The sequence below is a fragment of the Amblyomma americanum genome, chromosome 1 (assembly GCF_052857255.1).
Source record: "Amblyomma americanum isolate KBUSLIRL-KWMA chromosome 1, ASM5285725v1, whole genome shotgun sequence".
Lineage (NCBI taxonomy): Eukaryota > Metazoa > Arthropoda > Arachnida > Ixodida > Ixodidae > Amblyomma > Amblyomma americanum.
The window spans coordinates 220,638,084-220,660,118 of NC_135497.1; the positions used below are offsets into that span (position 1 = coordinate 220,638,084).

A 22,035-nucleotide genomic window follows, 5' to 3' on the forward strand; every position below is an offset into this window, starting at 1 on the left:
GACCAGTAAGATTGAATGCTGCTCTTTTTTACTTGGCTCATCAGCACACACATAGCGAAGTAAACATTCATTTCATCCGGTGTTGTTTCATGCCAACTGGGATCGGGATGCAAACGCTGTTTCTCGCATGCAAATGCATTTGTGTGTAATGCGATGGTACTCCAAATCTCGTCTCCGAGGAGAGCGTTGAACATTGCCAGAGCAATGGTATTTGTACCTACTTGTAGCTGGATGGCTCGTTTGATGCCTGGTTGACCACAAAAGGTGTTCTTCACAACCTTTTCCACTGTGTCATCCGCTTCCCATTGCCAGTTTTCTAGTTTTCGCGCCTTCGGAGATGGTGGCCGAGAGTCGCACGGATCTTGCGCTAAACACAAGTTGTCTTCATTGTCGCTGTCACTGTCCGTAATCCGGTCACTCTCGTCATATGACACAACATCCTCTTCATCGCAGTTGTCACTCTCGAACACAAGATTAAGAATTTCTTCCGCCGTCAAAGCGCACTTTCTCCGCGACGCCATGTTTGGAAAGAGATGGGATTGCGAACTTTTTGTCGATAAAAACAACAAAACTGAGCTCAGACAGTGGACAACTATGTCCATCTGGTGGCAAACACATGAATCAATCGCTACGCAGATTGTGTTGTGCTGCCATCTATTGAATAAACCCAAAACAAACCATACTCTGAGCGGCCGGCGATTCGCCGGCTAAAGTGACTTTGGCCTCAGCCGGTGCGGCCGGCGGATCGCCGGCCGCGGAAGCGAATGGGTTAACAGAGCCTGCGCTTAACCGCTAACCAACGTATTCGGTGGCGGCATCTATGGGAGCCACTGAAACCCCCCGCCTACTCTCTGAATAAAATAAAGAAATCTGTGCCGAGGCTCGGAATCGAACAGGGCATTTGGCGTTTGAGGCGGAGACGCTACCACTCCGCCACGACGACTCAAGGTGCAACTGCCAATAAAGGCACATCTAGTGAATGCACTCTTCCGATGCAAAATCTCCTCGGTTTCGCTACATATGTCCTGGCCTAACAGATCTAGGCCATCAGCAATTTTTCTTACTGCCTTGTACCTTGCCTCCCGTCCCTAATAAACGATTTCCGTTAAGAGTAGTTTGAAGTTGACTGGCACAGCCGGGAATGTTTCGTCGGGCGAGCGTGTGAAGACACAAGTGCTCTTTATACTGCGAAGTGACTTGTGCGATCACCGACCATCGTGCCATCATAGTTTTTCATCGACCGTGGCGATCATCTGACCATCCTTAACAGGCTCCTTCAAAGGTTAACTAGCACTTGAAGCGGCATTTGGAGTTGCTCTGCTGTTCGGCGCTTGTATATCTAGGCGCGTCAAAAACAAAACCACTGGGCACGCAAAGCTCTTGGACGCAAAGCGCCATAAAAAATCGAAACTCTCCTGACCACCAGTGGCGCCGCCAAGCATCGGTTCTCTTTGCTTCCTACATTCAGGTTGTCTTTTGTCTGCCTTCCTTGTGTGATAAAAGTGCACTATCGGTTTTAAAACAAAACTTACTTCAATATTGAACCGTGCAACCTTCCTTTGTCAGCCCCAGAGATTCACGACTGCATGTAGGAAGGAAAACTCCTCTAAGGTGGCGTCTCTCGTCCTATGACGTCGCCATGCTTGTACTTGCGAGATTGGCCTGTGGTGGCGATACCTGTATTTTGGTTCTTGCTATTTTCTACCTTACAAGAGCTTTATTTTCAGTAAGAGCGGCGTTTTTGTGATCAGGAGCTGGTATTCTATCGATACAAGCCAACTTCAATTTCTTCTCAGTGTCCCTTTAAATGGAAACTCGCTGTCCAGACAATGGACTGGGTGAAAATGCACAGAGCCCATTGGGACCCATGTATCTGCGTCCTGTTAATGTGGACAGTGATGAGAATAAAATAATGAGTGCCTCCGCTAGATGTTGAGCCCATTATAACTTGAGCTCAGAACACTAGCAAAACACTATAAAAACTAGAACACTAGCTTTGCTAGACCATTAACAATAGGCAGTTGAATGTGCAAATGCCTTAGTAGTGGCCTTTTTCTAGTGCGTGCCTGCAGTTTCATTCTTTACAGTGGCAAAGTGACCAGTCGACGTGCCGTACCGTTCAGGGGCGTATCTCGGGGGGTCTTATGGGAATTCAGCCCCCCCCACCCCCATGAAAATTTTTTGAACCGTCACGCTTCGCTGACCAAAGTAGCCACCGGCACTGGAAGTCATTCTGGATTTTGTCACCTACACTGTCTTTTTCAGACTAGAAAAGACATTTTGGCCCAAACATTGCTAACTCGTGTTCGATTTTGTGGCAACACCCGTGCACCTGGAGTCATGTAACGCAAGGGGCCCCATCCTAGCACAAACTTTCAAGGGCCTATCGATGGCTCGCTGTTACGACTAAAATAAAAATCGGTGCAATTACTCGCAATGCATGACCGGTGACAGCTGCTGCTGCACAGTACACTGGAGCGAAGGACAGCTGCATTGAGATTTTTCCCTGGCCGTTGCAAATGTACAAAAATGTAAAGGTTCTTGAACGACAAACATTCATTAAAATATTTGTCCTCTACTTGCTAATTTCACGGCCTTTACGTTTTTCATATCAGCGGCATGCACTGCTTTGCTGGTTCCGGACTGATATAGTTCGACTTTTTGTGATGTTTTCTTTACTTATCAAATACGCGAAAACATGGAAGCATTGGTGTCAGTTATGTCTGCCACGAGTGAACGATAAGGAGATAGTTGGTATGACATGATTACAAGACATAAAACTGAGGAGAGGACAAGACACAGAAGAGAAGCAAACAGGATGAGCTCGTCCTGTTTCCTTCTCTCCTGTGTCTTGTCCCCGGCTCAGTTTTATGTCTTCTAGTCTTGTCTGCCACGATTTTTAAGACATACGAATACATTCTTTTATTTTAAAAAATATATATTTCACTTGTCTAGACAGTGCGTAGCGTTATCTAGTAAACAATGGCATTGTCAATGGCAATGAACTTATTATTGTTGCGTTTTATCCTTCCACAAATTTTATGAGGAGGCCGCGCTGCAACATGAGCACCCCCCCCCCCCCTCCCCCCCCAACAAAATTTCTGGCTACGCACTGGTACCGTTTGCAACATTGCATCAATGGCTGCAAAAAAAAAATTGTTTCTGTGCTTCGTTGAAAACCACATTTAGCAGCTGTCAGCTGGGTGAGTACAGGGTTCTTAGGGTATAACTCATAGTAGGATGTACTTCACCATACCAAGTGGCTGTCATGTGCCTCGTGGACCACTAGGAGCTTCAGATGTGCTTCGTCCTTCACTGCATAATTATCAGAGTAATGGCGGCTAGAGTAAATCACTTTGAGCAGCTAAGGTTGCCCGATTTCCACCTCACTGCTAGCCACTTATGCACAGAACAGTCTGTAATCTTAATATTTCTTTGTTTTTGTTCATGATTCGTTATTACGGATGACTCCCTTTATGGACACTTTTGCTTGGGAACACAGTGTTCATGTTAACGAGGTGCAGCTATACTTATAAGTGATAAGTTGCTGTTGAGTATAGCGAAACTGCTGCTTACTGCACTGCTGCTGACCTAGAATCCAGACCATATGTGCATTCGAGCGCTATGTTGGTAAAATTAACACTACTTGAGATATGCATTTCTGCAGTACTAGCTCTGGAATTTGGGTCACTTAATTTTGCGCTTTTTCTTCGCAAAGTATCCCTTATGAGTAGCGCACAGTTATCAGTTGCTATGAAATGCTAGAGGCTGTGTTCTTGCATACCATGCAGCCGCCGGCTTTGCTGTCGAGTAGTTACGCAAGTTAGGCTGACCGTCTAACTGCATCGTTAAACATACAGCGCTGATATACTACCTCTGTGCAGTGGAGTACTGCTGCAAACTTCTTGCACACATAGCATTCCACAAAGAAAAGTATTGTACTTAATTAGCAACATGCAAAAACATTGTGAATTGCTTCCGAAACTCGACACTGCGCAAACTGGTGTGAAGAAACGGTCATGCAAATGGTGCACTAGCCATGATGATGCTCGCACCCTCAATAGCACAGCCTCAGTGAAACCTTCCTGTTGACAGGTTCGGGCGAAATGGTTGTTTATGTTAAGTGCTGTATTTTTTTTCATCCTTTTAAGCGCAGGTTAAAAATTTTAAGAAATGTGTATTTGTTCGCATATTAATAGAACTTTTTTTCTAATGTTTGTATCTTCGAATGCTACAGGCATGCTTTTCTCTTCGTTAGTATTCATGAACTAATTATGTGATAATTGTTTGAAATTGTAGAACAAACAAATGTGGCAGTCTTTCCACCAGCAGCAGTTTTTACTCTAAAGGTAACAGTGAAGACCCAGTTCTCCGATGTAGCTTTTTCAAGAAAAGCGATAAAGGATAATCAGTTCTTGTTGGCCATTTTCACAAGTCATCATTTCATCCATTGTTGCAGGTCAATGCTGAGCTGGATGCTTTTGGGAGCAGTTGTCGAAAGGTATTCCAGTTTGCAATAGTGATAGAAGGGCTGCTCCAATTGTGCCGAGCTGCACCACGAACAGACTGCTGCTCCGCTCCATCTTGTGCCAAACAGGAATTTTAGTGATAAACTGCGCCAGACCTGCGCCAAGACGAGGCTAAATGAAAAACAAAATATATCAGGCCAACATTGCCATTCACTTCGCTGAAAAAACGCTGCACTGTCAAAAACAAAACCGAGAACTTGGCGTATGCGAATATTTGAGCACGAATCGAGTATGTTTGTTATTCCATTTATATTCATTCGAGAAATGGATATTAAAAAATTTCCGAATATTAAAAAATTCTTGAGTATTCAAGAGCAACCAAATACCGCCAACTTTAATTACTTTGACTATGGCTATACCACAATATCTGGACAAATTATCCAAAAATCAAGATTAAACTCTCAGGAAAAAATCTGCAAAATTATCATTTTTGCTTTCTTGTCTGCCGTTCGGCGCTTGGACCATTCACATTCAGACGCAGCTAGGCTTAGATCTCCTGTGAATATTAGCAAGTGGACTTTTGCCACACACAACAGGATGAAAACATGTTGGTCGACCACCCATTTCGAACAAACACAACGCGAAACGCATATTTCGTGTTTTATACTTCCGTAATATGTTTCATACTAAATGCCCACACCCATGGCACTCGTCCCCTTGCGTGGGAAACGCTTAAAGCATGAGCTCTTTCATTATGTTTAGCTCAACTGTGTGTAACCGGGAGAGCCCACTTGTGCAATTTCACAAGAAAATCCCAAAGGAAACCCGAGTTTCGGTGTAACCGATGAGGAAAGCGATGGTGTAAAAAATCGCATGGTGCATTGTAACCCGTGCACATATGATATGCCCGTAACGGAAGGCATAATGACATACGGAATGCCCCTGTAGCTTTGCTAGGTTGTGTGCTTGTAGCTTTTGGCCGCGCATTCGCCAACTGTCCAAACACAGGTCTGCGGCGCTTTCACATGCCAACAGGTGCGGCGGTGATCATTTCTTCATTGCTTTAGAAGCAGTCTCACCTTTCTGATGCCAGTATGAGCTACCCTTACTGGCGTCGTCGTCGTTCTTCTAGCACACTGAAATTGCATGCTCATTAGGGGCTGTTCACTGTTTTTACAATAGGGCCTCCTTGTTCAGCATATGGTCAGCATCTTTTTACCCAGGGGAGATGGGGGGGTTGACTAACTCTACCCTCGGATAATGTGGGCATTGCTTCTTGTCGCTTGAAATCCGAATTAATGAGGTTTTACTACTCAGCATGCTATTTTTAGCTGCCAGTCATGTGTCGATTCATGGATTTCGTTTGCTCTCTCATTTTACATGTTGTACGCTGTTATGCCATCTAATGAAGCTATATACATTTTGGTGCACATCATTTCTATATAGTGCTCAGTCAGTGTAATTCCAGTTGCAAAGACCATAATACACTGTTTGTAAAAAACAACAATATTTGCCTGTTTATCTTTACCTGATATTTTTTTTTTCATACTCAGTAGTTACTCTATATTAAAATCCATTTTTTCCTTCATACTCGAAAATTTCAATATTGTCACTCCACTACAGAGAACGAAAGTGCGCCACTGTGCACCCAGCATTTATTTGGCACTTGCTTGCATTTATTTCACTTGGCCGCTCGAGTGAGATTCGCTGTGCAAGCTCAAAGGAAATTTCTGAAGCTATTTGTGGCTGTCTCCATCCATGCTCCCTTTTATTTTCTCAATATGTGATTCGTGATTCCACGAACCCCTCCCCCCTCCCTTCACCCACACACATCTACACACACACACACAGTCACTGTGGTGGCTCAGCAGTGATATGGTGCTTGGCTGCTGACCCGAAAGACGTGGGTTCGATCCCAGCCACAGCGGTCGCATTTCAATGGAAGCGAAATTCTAGGGTGTTATGTACTGTGCGATGTCAGTGCATGTTAAAGAACCCCAGATGGTCAAAATTTCCAGAGCCCTTCACTATGGCGTCGCTCATAGCCTTAGTCGCTTTGCGATGTTAAACCCCCATAAACCAAACCACACGCACACGTGCGCACAATGTATAATGCGAAATGTGCACGCGTCTCATGACGCGAGACTGTTTTCACTTATGTGAGTGGCAGCTATGTGCCGCACCTGTGCGAAGCCATAAGCACTCAAGGATGTGTAGTATTTAGCTGCATGGAAAGAGGCGGCAGAGATTGTTGGAGAACTGTCCATTGTAAATTGGACAAACGAGGGAAAGTTTTTCTGACTTGCTGAACAAAGCTTCTATATGTGAAGGTTAATGGTGCAAACTGAACAGACCTTTCGTAGTCATGTCTTGAACAATGTTTTTTTTTTGCTTCTTGCTTTCATAGGCAATAAATCTTGCTAGCACAAATGACCTTCTTTGAGGCATTTTTATGTTTAAATAGTAAACAAACTTGTATCAGCACTTGCTCCAAATGTATCTCTGGCTGCTCCAAATTAATATTTTGGCCACTCCAAGCCGTGCTCCCAAAAGTGAAGTGCTGCTTCCATCACTGTTATTGTCAGCCATTAAATGTTGATTATCGTTACGAGCCATTGTTCGTAGCCATTGTTATCAGTCATTCTTGTGGGCTCTGTTAGTGAGGGTATTTTCCAACTATTTGGAATTTGTCCATGAATTCTTCAAGGTTTCGATTAACTTTGTGTGTGCACTGTTGGGTCCAGAATCAAAGAAGAATGTTCAGTTTACTGGCAAGTCTCGGAAGCAAGCATTTAGAAAATGGTCAGGCACATGGTCCTTACAAAAGTTTATTATTAGAGTATGTGGGAATATGCGTGGTGTGCTCATGTAAAGACTTCGCATGCCAGTCTGTGTCATCAGAGGCCCAGCATCTTTGCCTAGCATTTCCATCAAGATTTTAGACGGCCAGTAACAATGTAGTCTCTTTTTTTCTCTCTCAACTAACTTCAGGCAGCCGTCTGTTGTTGCCCACTGAAATGCAATGCTAACCTCTTGTGTTTGCCCAAACTGCTCTTCTGCTTGCCCATTTAACAAGCTCATTCTTCTCTGAATGTAAAGCGACTGTTACAGCATTCCTTTGTCATGTGCCCACACTCAAGTGCGGGGGTGTTGTGGTTGGGTTTGCAGACGAGAGACCTTTTGTGGCACACTGGACTACCTGCCACCAGAGATGATCGAGGGCGCTGTGTACAACGAGAAAGTTGATCACTGGGCCCTGGGCATCCTCATCTATGAGTTCCTGGTTGGCAAGCCACCATTCAAATCACGCACCACACAGCAGACATATCGGCGCATTTGTGGTGCCAAAGTCAAGTTTCCGCGGCACGTCAGCGCCGATGCTCGTGATATCATTGGAAAGGTAAGGAACATTGCCGCCAAGCCAGCTGACGGAGGGACCTGTAGTGCACCTGCTTGCTGGCAGTGCTGTTATTTGCTTGGTTTCGCCAAGCTGTCACATAGCCACACCCAGCTGGAGAGAATATCCTAGTGACATTTTGGTGGGACACTCCCACAAATGAAGTTTATAGTTATAGGCCAAAGCAAGACCCAAATCAGAGAGGCACGTCTGTCTTAAAGGTGCACTAAAAAGCAATCTGAACTCATCTTTTTACCACAGGAACTCGATCTTCACGTTCCGAGCATTCTTAGAAACTTCGAATTATGGTCCTGTGCGGTCAATTTTTCTAACTTAAATCGGATTAAATGCCCTGGCTCCCGCATTTTTTTTTTTCACTCAATGCTGAAGGTAGCAGCAGTCAAATAACGCGTGGAGTGCCTTTCAGCCAGTCTCGTGGCGGCTTGCTGCTCTGCCATTGGTGAAGTGATATGTAAATCTTGAAGAGTCCACGTGTATTTTTATTTCCATGGGCCTGATTTGCTGCTGTGTTGTCTGCGACTGAAACTATATATTCACAGAAACCTAGAAAACAAAATAAAAGTGAAAGCAAAGCCACCACGGGACTGGCGTAAAGGCACTAGATGCGTTGTTTGACTCCTCAAACCTTCAGTGTTGAGTTCGAAAAAGGCGGCAACCGGGTCGTTTAACCCGCCTTAAATTAGGGAAATCGGCCGCACAGGATAATAATTTGAAGTTTATAAGAATGCTCGGAACATGTAGACCGAGTTCCCGTGGTAAAAAGACGTGTTAAGAGTCCTCTTTAGTGCATCTTTAGTCACAAGTCGGTAAAGTGCTGCAATCTGATATGCTGGTCTTCTGAAATACCGTATTTACGTGCATAATTTGCGCAATTTTTATTCAGAAATTAGGACTCTAAGAAGGGGGTGCGCAAATTACGCAGGGATTTTGCAAGCGCCACTTAAAAAACTCCACAAAGGTCATAACACGCAATATAGGTATAGTGTATGTTGCTGCGTATACGTCAGCACCCAGGCCCGCACCCTACGCTGGCCGGCCCCCGAAAAAAAGTTCCTCTAAATAAAAGGCCGTAAGCGTCGACCAAACTGCTTGTCGGCGCCTTATCACGGCGCGGAGCTGAGAAGCCAGTGAGAATAGCCACGTGCGCACAAGTTTTCCGATACAGCGATTGTCGTCTATGGGCAAACTTGTGTGCACGCGGTTATTCTCGCTGGCTTCGCGCTCCGCACCGTGATAAGGCGCTGACAAGTAGTTTGAAACTTGCCGTATAGCTGTGATATTTCATCGCAAGACACAACCGAACAACCAAACATAAGCCGTCAGAGCCACGAAGAAAAGCGTAGCCGGCAGTCGAGTCACATGTATCAGCCAAACAAACAGCGGTGTTGGCTCTTCTATCAGCTGCCGATCCTGCCTGGAAGCGCTGCTGGCCGTTTCAAGTGGCGATGCCGCTGGTGCCACCGCGATTATAACAGCGGCCCCTGACACCATCATGAACGCCCAGTGCACAAAAGATTCAAAAAGCCTTCCGAAGAAACACACGGAATAGCCGAATGCTACTGGGTAGAGCCATAGGGTAGAGCCCGCATGCATGATGGTGGTCTAGTGCAGCGCGGTGCGTAAAATATGTGAGTAAAAAATTTTTTTTGTAAACCTGTGTGATAATTTAAGGGTTCCCATTGGTAAAAATGTTCCCATTGGTTTTCTGTGGCAGTCTTAACTGCTCAATGTGAGTGATGAAAAACTTTAAAAGAAAGACTTTTCTATGCATGAGAAGAGTGACCACAAACAGTAACTTACAGTATTCCAATATTCAAAATTTTTGCCAAGAATGCTACACATAATGGCACTAGAAAGCGTTTCGTTTGATGACACCCAGGCCACGAAGAAAATAAGACAGTCTAATCTTTTTCGCGGATTAAACCCTTCCTTGGTTTTGAGAAAAGGAAAGGCGCATAACTGGTTCACTTTATCGGTGGACGCCTCAGGTGCACCAGACTAAAAGCTTGAGTTGCTGGGTAGCCTTCTTTTTCCTCCTAGACTGCTGGTGTCAGTCTACAAAATGAGCCGGTTATGCAACTTTTCTTGCCTTTAAAATCAAGGGAGGGTGCAGACTGTGAATAACATTAGACTGGGAAATAGACTGGCTAATTTTCTTCGTGCAAGTGAGCCCAGGTGAAGGCAAGTACTGTGCAAAATACAAAACAAATAGAATTGAGTCGCACTCAGGACTACCCTATGCAACGCCTAAGATTTCCTCATTATTCTTGGAAGCAGATTTGCAGTCCTTGCACTGTCTCTCTTTTTTCTAGGGCACAACTTCTTGCAGCTCTGTGTGAGCATCTTTAGGTCGAATTTCTGAAGGAGTGTAACCATGTGCACAGAGTATTGGACTGCAAAGCTAGTGTGTTATTGTGGATGAAATATTAGCGACCTCCAGGGCCACAAAAGAAAAATTACTTGAATAGCATTGAAAGCTGTCCTAGGAAAGACGATGGGCACTCATACAAGTTCCCGCTGCATCTCTGAATCTGCCTTTTTCGCACAGCTTTCCTGCACATGCCGTGCTTCTTCTCCTCTGTCCCCTAGTTTAAAACAAATTGGTTGAAAAATCGCCAGCTTACACCACGTGTTGGTGACAGGTGCAGGTGATGGCTGCGAGTGTACATCTGCACTTCGCACGTACAGTTGGCATTGTGTTGCAATGAATTGTGCCAGTAGCAGGCACAGCAGAACCTCACTCATTTGTTTTCAACCAGTTTCCTGGGTAGCAGACGAATTTTCACTTGCTTCCTAGATGTGAAAAAAAAAATTGCAGGTTCTAAGCTGCATGCCTACGCTGAGCAGAAATTAATTATTATGGGGGTTTTGTGATCCACGAATTCTTTTCCTAAATGGCACAGACCATTTTCAATCGAGCACGTGAGAGTGCCTGTACTCTACATCGGCTTCCTTTCTTTCTTGGAACAGTTGCTGAAAAGACTGCCTGCTGACCGCATCTCTCTTGATGAGGTGCTGACCCACCCCTGGGTAACAAAACATGCGGACACAACTGTCGAGTGCAAGACTTTATGAAGAAAATGTACAGCATGAGCACAACTACATGTGATAATTGTACGTGCCAAGTGCGCTGTGCGTTTTATTTACGACAGACACTATAAAGGTCACCTTTATAGCTTTTAATCAAGGCTTTCCAAGTTTGTCCTGTGTTTTGTTTTCGGAGCCCCGATTTGGCTCCCCGCAGGGGGGCGTCTGCAGCTTGCAGTCGTTGGTGAGTGGCGACACCACGTGTTCCCGAGTATCTGCAGGGACATCCCTGCATGGGGATGATGGTGAACAGTGCATCACCAAGGACCCGAGCACCCGCGCCTAGCCGTGCATGGCATCGCCGTGTCTGGGGAACAGGGGATCCTGGTGGTTAAGCCGATGCCGAGCATTTGGACCTTTAAGGCCCCTTGGCGGAGGCAACACACCACTTTGGCCCCAGCTTCCTGTAGACGGCACCTCCGGCCTGACCCGACCGGGGATATCGGCAGTCGCCTTTTCCTGTCCTCCTCCTTATATTTTACTTTCCTATCATCTTTCTCACAACTCTCCTGTCTCTTCCTCTCTTCTCATTTTTTCTTGTATATTTCATAGGCGGCAAGGGTTAACTTTGCGTGGCGTAACTACAGAGTTGCCCATATTTGGTTATAGCAGTGGTGTACAGCTGGCGTGGGCAGAACTTACAAGTTCCTGTTCCGCCCCCTTGTTGGGCTGCATGGTGGGTGGCTGGCACCATGGCCGAAGAACACGCTTTTTTTTTGGCTACCTCTCTCCTTTCAAATGATCGCCCTCTATTCAGAGGGCGGACCGATATCACCTCTCAGTTTTTCTACAAAAATAAAACTATGTTCTGAATGTACTACATCGTTCATAGCGAACAAAAAGGAAAGCCAGCCAGACTTGTATCCCCGTTTCTAGTTTCCAAAGTTCTCACAGATTCCCTGGTCCCTAAGTATAAAGTGACAAAACTAGCTAGTGGTGATCTTTTGCTCGAACTGATCGATATCATTCAGATTTCAAAGCTGGCAAGCATCGAAAGTTTTGGTAATATCCCCGTCTCCGTGACCTCACATAGATCTCTAAACACAGTGCGCGGTGTCATTTCTGACAATGACTTCTTGCAACTAACTGAAGAAGAAATGCTTGAAGGATTGTCAGATCAGAATGTGACTAATGTACACAGAATCAAAATTCATAAAGAAGACAAGGAAATTCCGAGAAAGCACCTGGTCTTGACCTTCGTCTCCTGCGCCTTGCCCGCAACAACGTCTGCTTGCTCAATACAGGCAAAGCCACATATTGCTCTTCATTATCAGGTAAGTTGAGTGCCATTCCTGAAATCTGGAAAACTGCCAACTTCGGCTGGCAGTTACAGGCCAATAGCACTTACGAGTTGTCTTGCTAAATGTTTTCAAAGTGTTCTAAACATGGGATTAATGTTCATCCTTGAATTGCGCAAACTTCTTGATATCCACCAATGTGGATTTAAAAAAGCATGCTGTACAAATGACCATCTCGTCCGTCTTGAAAACGCAGTCCGTGAAGCATTCATACACGAACAGCACTGTTTGGCAGTATTTTTTGACCTCGAAAAAGCTTATGATACCACCTGGAGGCTTGGGATTCTTTGTGACCTTGCAGATCTAGGTATCCGTGGCAGGATGCTGAACTGTTTGAAAGACTTTCTTTCTGACCGCTCATTTCGTGTGCGTCTAGGTTGCACGCTTTCGAAAAAATTCATCCAGGAAAATGGCGTACCGCAGGGGTGCATTCTAAGTGCCACACTCTTTATTGTAAAGATGAACTCAATATCGCAAATGATTCCAAAGTCCATCATGTATTCCATATATGTTGACGACCCTCAAATTTCATGCACATCTTCCAGCTTACCAACATGCGAAAGACAGATGCAGCTTACTCTGAACAAACTAGCGACTTGGGCAGACCAAAATGGATTTAAGTTCTCTACACAAAAAACAGTTACCGTCCTTTTCTCACTGAAAAGGGGCGTGCAGACTGATCCCACCCTGCACTTGAATGAAACTGTTCTACTAGTAAAACAAGAGCATAAATTCCTAGGCATAACTTTTCACAGAAAGCTCACATTCTTACCCCACATAAACACCCTCAAAAAGAAAGCTTCCCGATCTCTAAATATACTGAAGGTACTCTCAGGGAAACAATGGGGGTCCGATAGTTATGTCTTTTACAGATCTACGGACATGTCTTTTACAGATCTACCGCTCCGTAGTACAGTCCACTTTGGACTATGGATGCATTGTGTATGGGTCTGCAAGTCCATCATACCTCAAAAAACTGGATCCTATACAAAACCTGGATCTCAGTCTATCAACTGGCACATTCAGAACATCCTCCATTAACAGCCTATATGTAGAAACAAATGAACCATCTCTTGCAAGCAGAAGAGCAATGCTTACCTGTGCATATGTACTGAAAATAAGATCCTTACCAAAACACCTTTGTTACCCCATAGTTACCATGTGCACATCTAGAAGGCTATTCAATAATAAACCGCAATCAATCAAACCTTTGTTATTATGCTTCGAAGATGCATGTCAAGAACTGGGAATACTAGTAGATGCTCTACCTAAAATTTATACGAGACACGACCCATTGCCACCATGGTACTGCCTTCCCACTGCGCGTGACTTGAGTCTAACACAGTTTCGTAAAAAACAAACACCACATGAACACCTACTACAAGAATACCTGGCTTTGAAAGAGAAATATTCAAGCTACATGGAGTTTTACACCGATGGCTCGAAAACTGCAATGTACGTTGGAAGTGCCGTAGTACAGGGGAAATGGGAAAAAATAGTAAGGTTGCCAAGTTATGTATCAATTTTTACTGCCGAATGTTATGCAGTGTGTATGGCTATGGACAAAATAGTACATGAGAACATTGCAAACATTAATATACACCGATTCCCTGAGCCTACTCACAGCGCTGCAGGCAAGGAATGCAGTTGAACCCTTAGTAGGCAGCATCATACACAACATAGAAAATTTCAGAACACAAGGACATATGATCATGTTGTGCTGGGTCCCGAGCCACGTCGGCATAGAGGGTAATGAGAGAGCAGACTCGGCAGCAGTGCGAGCTCAAAATGGTGAAATCAAAAATGTGGACATACCTTTTAAAGACGGCATGAAGTTGATACATAACAAATTAAAGAACAAATGTCAGAAAGAGTGGGATAATGAACTCAACAACAAACTGCACTTCTTAAAACCTACCTTGTGGGAATGGAAGTCATGTAGACACCAAGAATGTTTCGCTGAAGTAATCTTACGTCGCCTTCACATAGGACACACATATTTTACTCACAACTACTTGCTTACAAAAGAAGCCAAACCTGTTCAATGTGAAAGATGCCGAGAAGAGCTCTCACTAAACCATATCTTATTTACATGTTCAAACCTAGAAAAGCTAAGAAAGAAGTATTTTAGTCGATTTTATAATCAATGCATTCCATTTCACCCAGCGCTACTCTTGAGTGATAATGGAAACGTTGACATTTTCGGTGTTTTTAACTTTTTATGGGAGGCTGGTTGTCTTAATAAACTGTGAATGCCTCACTTTTCTTAGATAAAACTCGGCCACTTTCTCACTCCTGAGAAGAAGGCTGAGGTGTCTATTTCATTGGTTGGGGGCCTCGACATCCTTGCCCTGCAAAGGATATGGCCGCTGAGGTTACCTGACCTTCTTTAAAGCTCTTACCATTAGCCATTTTAAAGCTTTTTCTGCCCTTTACCTTCTTTAGGTGATATGAAATAACATTTTAGGTCCTTTACACCACCGTTTTGTTTTCTTTTTTCTATAAAATCTAGCACAAGGCAATTCTCTATACCTTGCGTTTGGCACATGATGGCCTTAGCCGCCTATGTGCCATAAAACGCAATTATTGACAACACCTGATTTGGCATGAAACAAGTTATGGCAGTAACTGCATCACTTATATTCTGGATTTGAGAGTACAGTCGAACCTCGATGTTACGAACCTCTATGTAACGAAATTTGCGATATAACGCTTTTTTTTTTTTCATTTCCGAATCACTTGACCATTAAAAACCATGTATTTTTATTTTTTTTCGTGATTTTACGAAGTAATTTTGTGCCGCACTTTAGATGCAATAAAGTTGCGCATCGCATGCATGTGCCAAGAGCGACCTTGACAATCAGATGAGAGCTAAAACTTCAGCCGAGACAAAACGCATTTTGCATTTTCTCGTTTATGATGATAATGATGATAATAAGAATAGGGTGCCTCATTGCCAGTGCAGCTATGGCATTGAAGCACCCTGTTGTGGGTTAAGGGGGGACGTGGCATTCGGGATCAACTTTCCTATTTAAAAAAAATTCATCCTTTTCATCTTGTACCAGGCTTGAGCGACTTACAAAATAAGATAGAAGACTTCTTCAAAGTGTGTTGCATTCCAAAATGAATGGATGAGGTCGTGAAATTCTTAGATTTTTTTATTTACAATGTAAAAGTTTTTAGTTTTAATATTTTATGAGCAGACATTACAATGGGCACCTAAACAGTGAACAACTAGTCGAATCAGTAAGTCAGCAAACGGGATGCTGGAAAACCAAGAATGTCACGACCTGAAACATTTCTCAGGGAGTGCAGCGAAAAAAACCGTATCAAAATAGCCCCAGCGGTCGCGATGAAATCAGGAACAATCAGAGCAAATGACAAAAAAAACAGTTTTGAGAAAATGGCTTCCGAAGTTGCACCTTGTATTTCACTCATCAAAAGGCACCGGGGTTGTAGTATTTTGTGTCCTTTTTAACACGGGGCTTCTTGGATGCCTTGCCTCGAGATTGAAGTGCTTTCGCTGCCTTTCTTTTCCGCTGCTCTGCGAAGAGCATGTTGGCCAGTTTGCAGCCCAAGTGTCGAACAGTACTCTGTGTAAGCACGGCGGGTCCCTGCATTGAACTTGCAAACCGCTTCGTTGAGAGCTGTCTCTGTTGCCGTCAAAGATGCGTTTTTTATCTTTTGGCAGCAGCGACCAAATTACTGAATGAAGGCTTTCAGCCGCATTCTGGGTTTTTTTCCCCAGACAACGGCTGAGAAGCTGGACGTCCGATAGCCACCGGTAAACAGGCAACAATGCATCTGTGACATGCCTTGCAAGCTGGTACTTGTGGGAGGGCAGAGGTTTGCCCTATGCTTCTGCAGCCTGGTGTTGGCACCAACTCTGTGGTCCTTGGGGGCAAAGCTCGGGACGTGGGCGTTCATCGGTAGATGTTACGTGATAAAAAGTTGCCATCACAGCTTTCTGCATGTCCTCAACGTTGTCGTGATCGTGCAGGGCCTTGCCATAATATTTTGTTAACATCTTAATTAAAGCCTGAGTGAGGCCACCTTTCCCACCAATTAGGCCGACCCTTTTCGCCTGGTGCTCGTGGACGGCGTGGCGTCGTCGCGTGAAGTGCCAAGAGAACCCGCGACACGCGCGGTGCCTTCATCGCTTGATGCTTCCGGCGATGCAGAGCGCGAAGTAAAAAGTTCAGAAGAGTCCCCCGTGCTCGCACATGATGTTTCGTCCGCGTGTGAAGTGCTCGGGAGCGGCTCTGGAGCGGCGCCACCAACAGTCGTAGCCGCGCACGAAGTACTCGCCTGCGAGCCCGTAACTTCGTCAGTGCGCTGCACATCAGAAGTAATTGAAGCAGACGACTTCTTCACCATCGGCGATTTTCGCTTACGGGTGCCATAGGCACGCGCCGTCTTGTACTTCAGAGGTCGCCGACCCATGACCGCCAGTGAAAGCCGCTTCCGAAACTATGCTCCGCGCGTACTGACGAACATGGCGGCCGCGTAATCCGTATTCGAAACTAAGCTCTGTGCAAGAGACAGTCTCGGCGAGCCGAGGTTCTCCGCTCAAATGACTAAACCCCATCGGGCCATCGTACACGACGAGCAGCGGAGCCGCAGAGTCGAGAGGCACGCGTAGCAGACGACGCACCCGCCAAGGAGACCAATTGCGCAGCGCGCTGCTGTCACGTGACGTGCGGAGCCAATCGGAAATCATCGCGCGATCGTGAAACTTTTTGCTTTCTATGCGTTTGTTTCCGCTCTGAGGAGACCGCTAAAGCGGGAAATTTGAAGTCGGAGGAACGCGCTTTCCATAGAGATCAAGATGGCCGCGCTACGTTGGGCGGTTGCCGAGAGATCGGGGCTTGAAAAGCGGCGTTTTTTCGCTACTTGGAAGAAATTTTCCGCCACCCTTGATCATCAAAACAATGATTTGGCGCACTTCTTGATGGTTTTCGACGATGAAAATTTGTAATCACACAAAATATGACTTGTAAAAGCAGAAAATAAATATTTCAAAAAATCGCTTTTTTTGACCATTTTCCGCGAGTTGAAAGCCGCCGCGTCCTCCCTTAGTGAATATGCTCCCGCCGGTAGCACTATTGGATGGATGGATGAATACGGCTGAACCCTTTATGGTGGATCGGCCATGACTTGTGAAATTTTACTGCTGTCTTGCTTTTAGCCACCAATCATATAACCTTCGCTTGGTTACTTCTACCCGCTTAAAATCTACTTTCCCTTTACTATCCTTAAACCCCAATGCCTTGGGTAAATCAGCCCCGCTGCTTTCCACTGTAGGGTGAAGCCCTTTAAAGAAAAGTATCAAGTGTTCAGCCGTTTCCTCCTCCTCTCCGCACGCTATGCACAACGTGTCTATCTCGTGGTCTTAGTCCGCAAAACTCCAGTCCTGGCCTCAAACAACAGCGGGAGCATATACAGGAACACTATTGTGGGTTATTGGATGGATGGATACGGCTGAACCCTTTACATCGGGCGGTGGCTCAAGCCACCTAGCCATGTCTTGTGAAATTTTACTCCTGTCTTGCTTTTAGCCACCAATCAGATAACCTTCGCTTGGTTACTTCTAACCTCTTAAAATCCACTTTCCCTTCACTATCCCTAAACCCCAATGCCTTGGGTAAGTCAGCCCCGCTGCCTTCCACTGTAGGGTGAAGCCCTTTACAGAAAAGTATCAAGTGTTCAGCCGTTTCCTCCTCCTCTCCGCACGCAATGCACAAAGTGTCTATCTCCTGGTACCTGACTCTATACGTCTTAGTCCGCAAAACTCCAGTCCTGGCCTCAAACAACAAAGAACTTCCCCTACAATTATCATAGATATTTTCTTTGACAATTTCCTGTTTAAAGGTCCGGTATGTTTCTAGTGCCGATTTCGTCAGCATCCCTGTTTTCCACAAAGCTCTCTCTGTTCCTTTAACCTTTTTCTTAACCGATAATTGCTGATTTGCCCCCTTACTGCTGTCCAGATATTTGCTTGTCAATTTTCTAGTTCGCTTTCTCCATTTCGTGTCAACATTCTTTATATACAGGTATCTGAAAACTTTCCTAGCCCACCGCTTTTCCTCCATCCTTCTCAATCGTTCCTCAAATGCTATCTTACTGCTAGCCTCTCTGCTCTCGAAAGATGCCCATCCCATATCACCCTGTACCCCCTGATTTGGTGTATTGCCATGTGCTCCCAAAGCTAACCTCCCTACTCCCCGTTGCCTAATTTCCAGCCTTGCTTGAACATCTGGCCTCATACACAGGACCGCATTCCCGAAGGTCAGGCTAGGGACCATCACCCCTTTCCAGATCCCTCTTACCACCTCATACCTATTGTAATTCCACAGTGCCCTATTTTTCATGACAGCTGCATTCCTACTAGCTTTATTCATTACATATTTTTCATGCTCTGTCAGATACTCAACACTGTTATTTATCCACACCCCAAGATACTTGTACTCATTCACTACCTTTAGCACGAACTCCTGTATTCTATGCTCGCCGCCCTCTTCATTAAATGTCATGACTGCAGATTTTTCCTTACTATACTTGAAGCCTAATCTATCTCCCTCTGTACTGCATATGTCTAACAACTTCTGCAGGTCTTCCTTGTTGTCAGCCATTATCACTATATCGTCCGCATATATTAGTCCCGGTAATGTCTGTTTAATCAATTCCCCTTGCTTGAAAAAAGATAGGTTGAAACCTAGTCCGCTCCCCTCTAGCTTGGCCTCCAAACCTTGCAGGTACAACATGAACAACAAAGGGGACAGAGGACATCCTTGTCTAAGCCCCCGCTGTATCTCTACAGGCCCTGATACATTTTTTTCCCATTTTATGAGCACTCTGTTACCTCTATATATATCTTTTAAAAGATTAATTACTCCATTTTCCACATCCAATGTGCCCAATATGTCCCACAAATGCTCCTGAGTAATGTTGTCATAGGCTCCCCTAATATCCAGAAATGCTAGCAATAAGGGCCTATGTTCCTTTTCCGCAATTTCTATACACTGTGTCAATGAAAATAGATTGTCCTCCAACCTCCTTTGTTTCCGGAACCCATTCTGTAGTTCCCCTAGCACCCCCTCGTTCTCCACCCAAGCCTGCAGTCTATCCTTTATAATTTGCATCACCACCCTGTAAACCACAGACGTCACTGTTATGGGGCGATAGTTACTTACGTCTGCTTTGTCCCCCTTTCCCTTATATATCATGTTCATTCTACTTAATCGCCATTCATCGGGGAATTTCTCATCCACTATCATTTTGTTCACTACCTGTATTAATGTTTGCTTGGATTTTGGTCCTAACTTCTTTATCAACATAATCGGGATACCATCTGGTCCTGTTGATGTGCCACTAGGAACCTTCTTCTCTGCCCTTTCCCACTCTCCTTGCTCAAGTGAAGCTATTGCTGTAACCGGTCTATCCTCCTTCGATAAATTATGTACCACGTGCTTTGCTGAAAATTTTTCCGTCATCCTTGTTCCTATGTGTTTTATTGCTTCATCCCCTTCTAGTGGAATACCCTCATCTGTAACAATAAACCTTTGTTCTAGCCTAGTTTTATTACTCATTGCATTTAGATGTTTCCAGAATTTTTGGGCTGCTTTTCTATCCTTTTTATTTACTTTTGACATCCATTGGGCACCCTTTCTTCTAATTTTCTCATTAATCAAATAGGATGCGTCCCTTCTACACTTTATGAAGGTATCCCATTTTCTGTCTACTTCGGGTTTTGGTTCCCCCCTCTTCTTGGAATATCTGTGTTCCCTGGATGCTTCCTTGCGCTTTTCTATTGCCCTCTTGACCTCCTCATCCCACCAACTCTTGGGTTTGCATCTTTTCCCTTTTAGCTTTACTCCCACCTTAGCTAGCTCTAGCTCCAGTAATCGAGTTAATTTGGTATAAGTCCATTCTGTTTCACTATCCTCAAAAATTACTTTCTTGATTTGTTTGGCTGCTACTTCCAATTGCTTTTCTGAGTAAAAATTTCCCCCTGATTGTTTATCTTGATTCAGTCCTACATTGCTTTTTCTTCTGAAGCTCAACTTGATACGCTTGTGGTCACTACCTAGACTTCTGGAACCATCTTCATCTATGCTCATTACCCCTAATCTGTTATACATCCTCTGTGACATTAGTGCATAATCTATCGTCGAGTGCAGACTCCCCGCCTCCCATGTTATGAGCCCTTCACACTTCTCGGTGCTGTTGCATACAACTAAATCATGCCTGTCACACATGTCCTGCAGCATGCTTCCTGTCGAATCCGTGTACCCATCCAGGTCTTCTATGTGTGCATTCATGTCGCCTAATATAATTATCTCGCCCTGTCCTCCTAGCTCATCAATGTCGCTTGCAATACATTCTAACATTTTCCTGTTTTCCTCTTTGGCATTAACCGCTGTCCACAGGTATACAAAGCCAAGGAGTGTTTGCTTGCCTGCCACGGTTCCTTTTAGCCATAAATGTTCCCTGCATCCCAGTCTAACCCTTTGAAAATTCATACTTTTATGAATGAATGCCCCAATTCCACCTCCCTTTCTGCTGCCCTCTGTTCTATTGCAATATTCCCATGCGTAGTCTGGGTTACAGGGTGGTTGCTCCATGTCTCTAAGATGTGTTTCCGCTAAACCATATACCATTAATTCCTCCTGTCTTAACTGTTCTTCTATTTCCTCCCATTTCAGTCTATTCCTGCCACCTTGCATGTTAATGAAACCTATATCTGAATTAACTTGGCCCTGGCGCTTGCGTCTCTTTCTTCCCCTATGGTTCCATTGTCCATTTGATCTTAATTCTTCCTTCTCTACACTGGTTCCTTCAGAGCTCTGGGTCCCCCCAAAAAAGCTGTTGCCTGGCGACCTATCCTACTACCCACCTTCTTGCCAGTGGCACCACCGTAGTGGATGCCATCCTGTGCAAAAGGGTGGGGCCTAACCTCGTACACTTCCCTGTTGACCTCCATCACCTCGTATCTTAGTCGTCGACTCAATAGCCTAATTACCCGATTAGTCTCCACGACCCTCCTTTCCGTTTCGCGAGCCTGCCTCTGGACCTCTGGGATTGTGCATATGGTCACATGCACACTCTCAGAGGCCTCTCTAAGCCTACGCATCCCCACCTCCAACTGCGTCTCAAGATTCTGGCTCCTCCCCTGCAGTACATCATTGAGACCAGCATGGATGACCACAAGGTGTTCGCCATCCATGCTACCCACCACCACCTCCCGGGCTCTGGCCATTGCATCCACCATGCACTTTCCCGACTGAGCCTCCACCTGCACCCGCCTGTCTGCCTTCACTGCCGTCAGAACGCCTCCCTCAACCCTCGCTACATTCGAGTCCCCGACCACCAGAACTCTCCTGTGCCCCAAACGTTCGCTTCCTAATTCCATCTGTTGGCCTCCGGATCGCTCTAGCTGACTCTCCTGCCGCTGTACGCTATTGTCGCGAGTTTCCATGCCCGCTTTAACCTTTTTCATTTCGTTCGCATTTTTCTCACTCAATGCTCGCTGCACTACAGCACTGTACGATCGACGAGCCTCGTCCTCCACCTGACACTTCTCCGAACTGGGGTGCCCAGCCGGCCGCGACCTGAGCGCTTCAACCTGTTTTTCTAGCTGGGTCCGCTTTTCCCGCTCTTCTTTAATCTCGCCCACCATTCGCTTCAACAGGGCGGCATTATTCTCCTCCTTTTTAATCAAATCGGCGACCTGAGCTTCTAGCTTAATCCGATCCTCTCGTTC

General features: G+C 45.1%; 1 protein-coding gene across 1 annotated transcript in view; it reads left to right on the forward strand.

Annotated features, from left to right (window-relative positions):
• Positions 1-11,043, forward strand: part of LOC144095226 (aurora kinase A-B-like) — a 58,936-nt gene extending 47,893 nt beyond the window's left edge. The window contains exons 6-7 of the mRNA XM_077629015.1: positions 7,638-7,869; positions 10,858-11,043. Coding sequence (XP_077485141.1) covers positions 7,638-7,869; positions 10,858-10,962 — 337 coding nt within the window. The 3' untranslated portion in view covers positions 10,963-11,043. The remainder of the gene's footprint in view (positions 1-7,637; positions 7,870-10,857) is intronic.
• Positions 11,044-22,035: the final 10,992 nt, after the last annotated feature.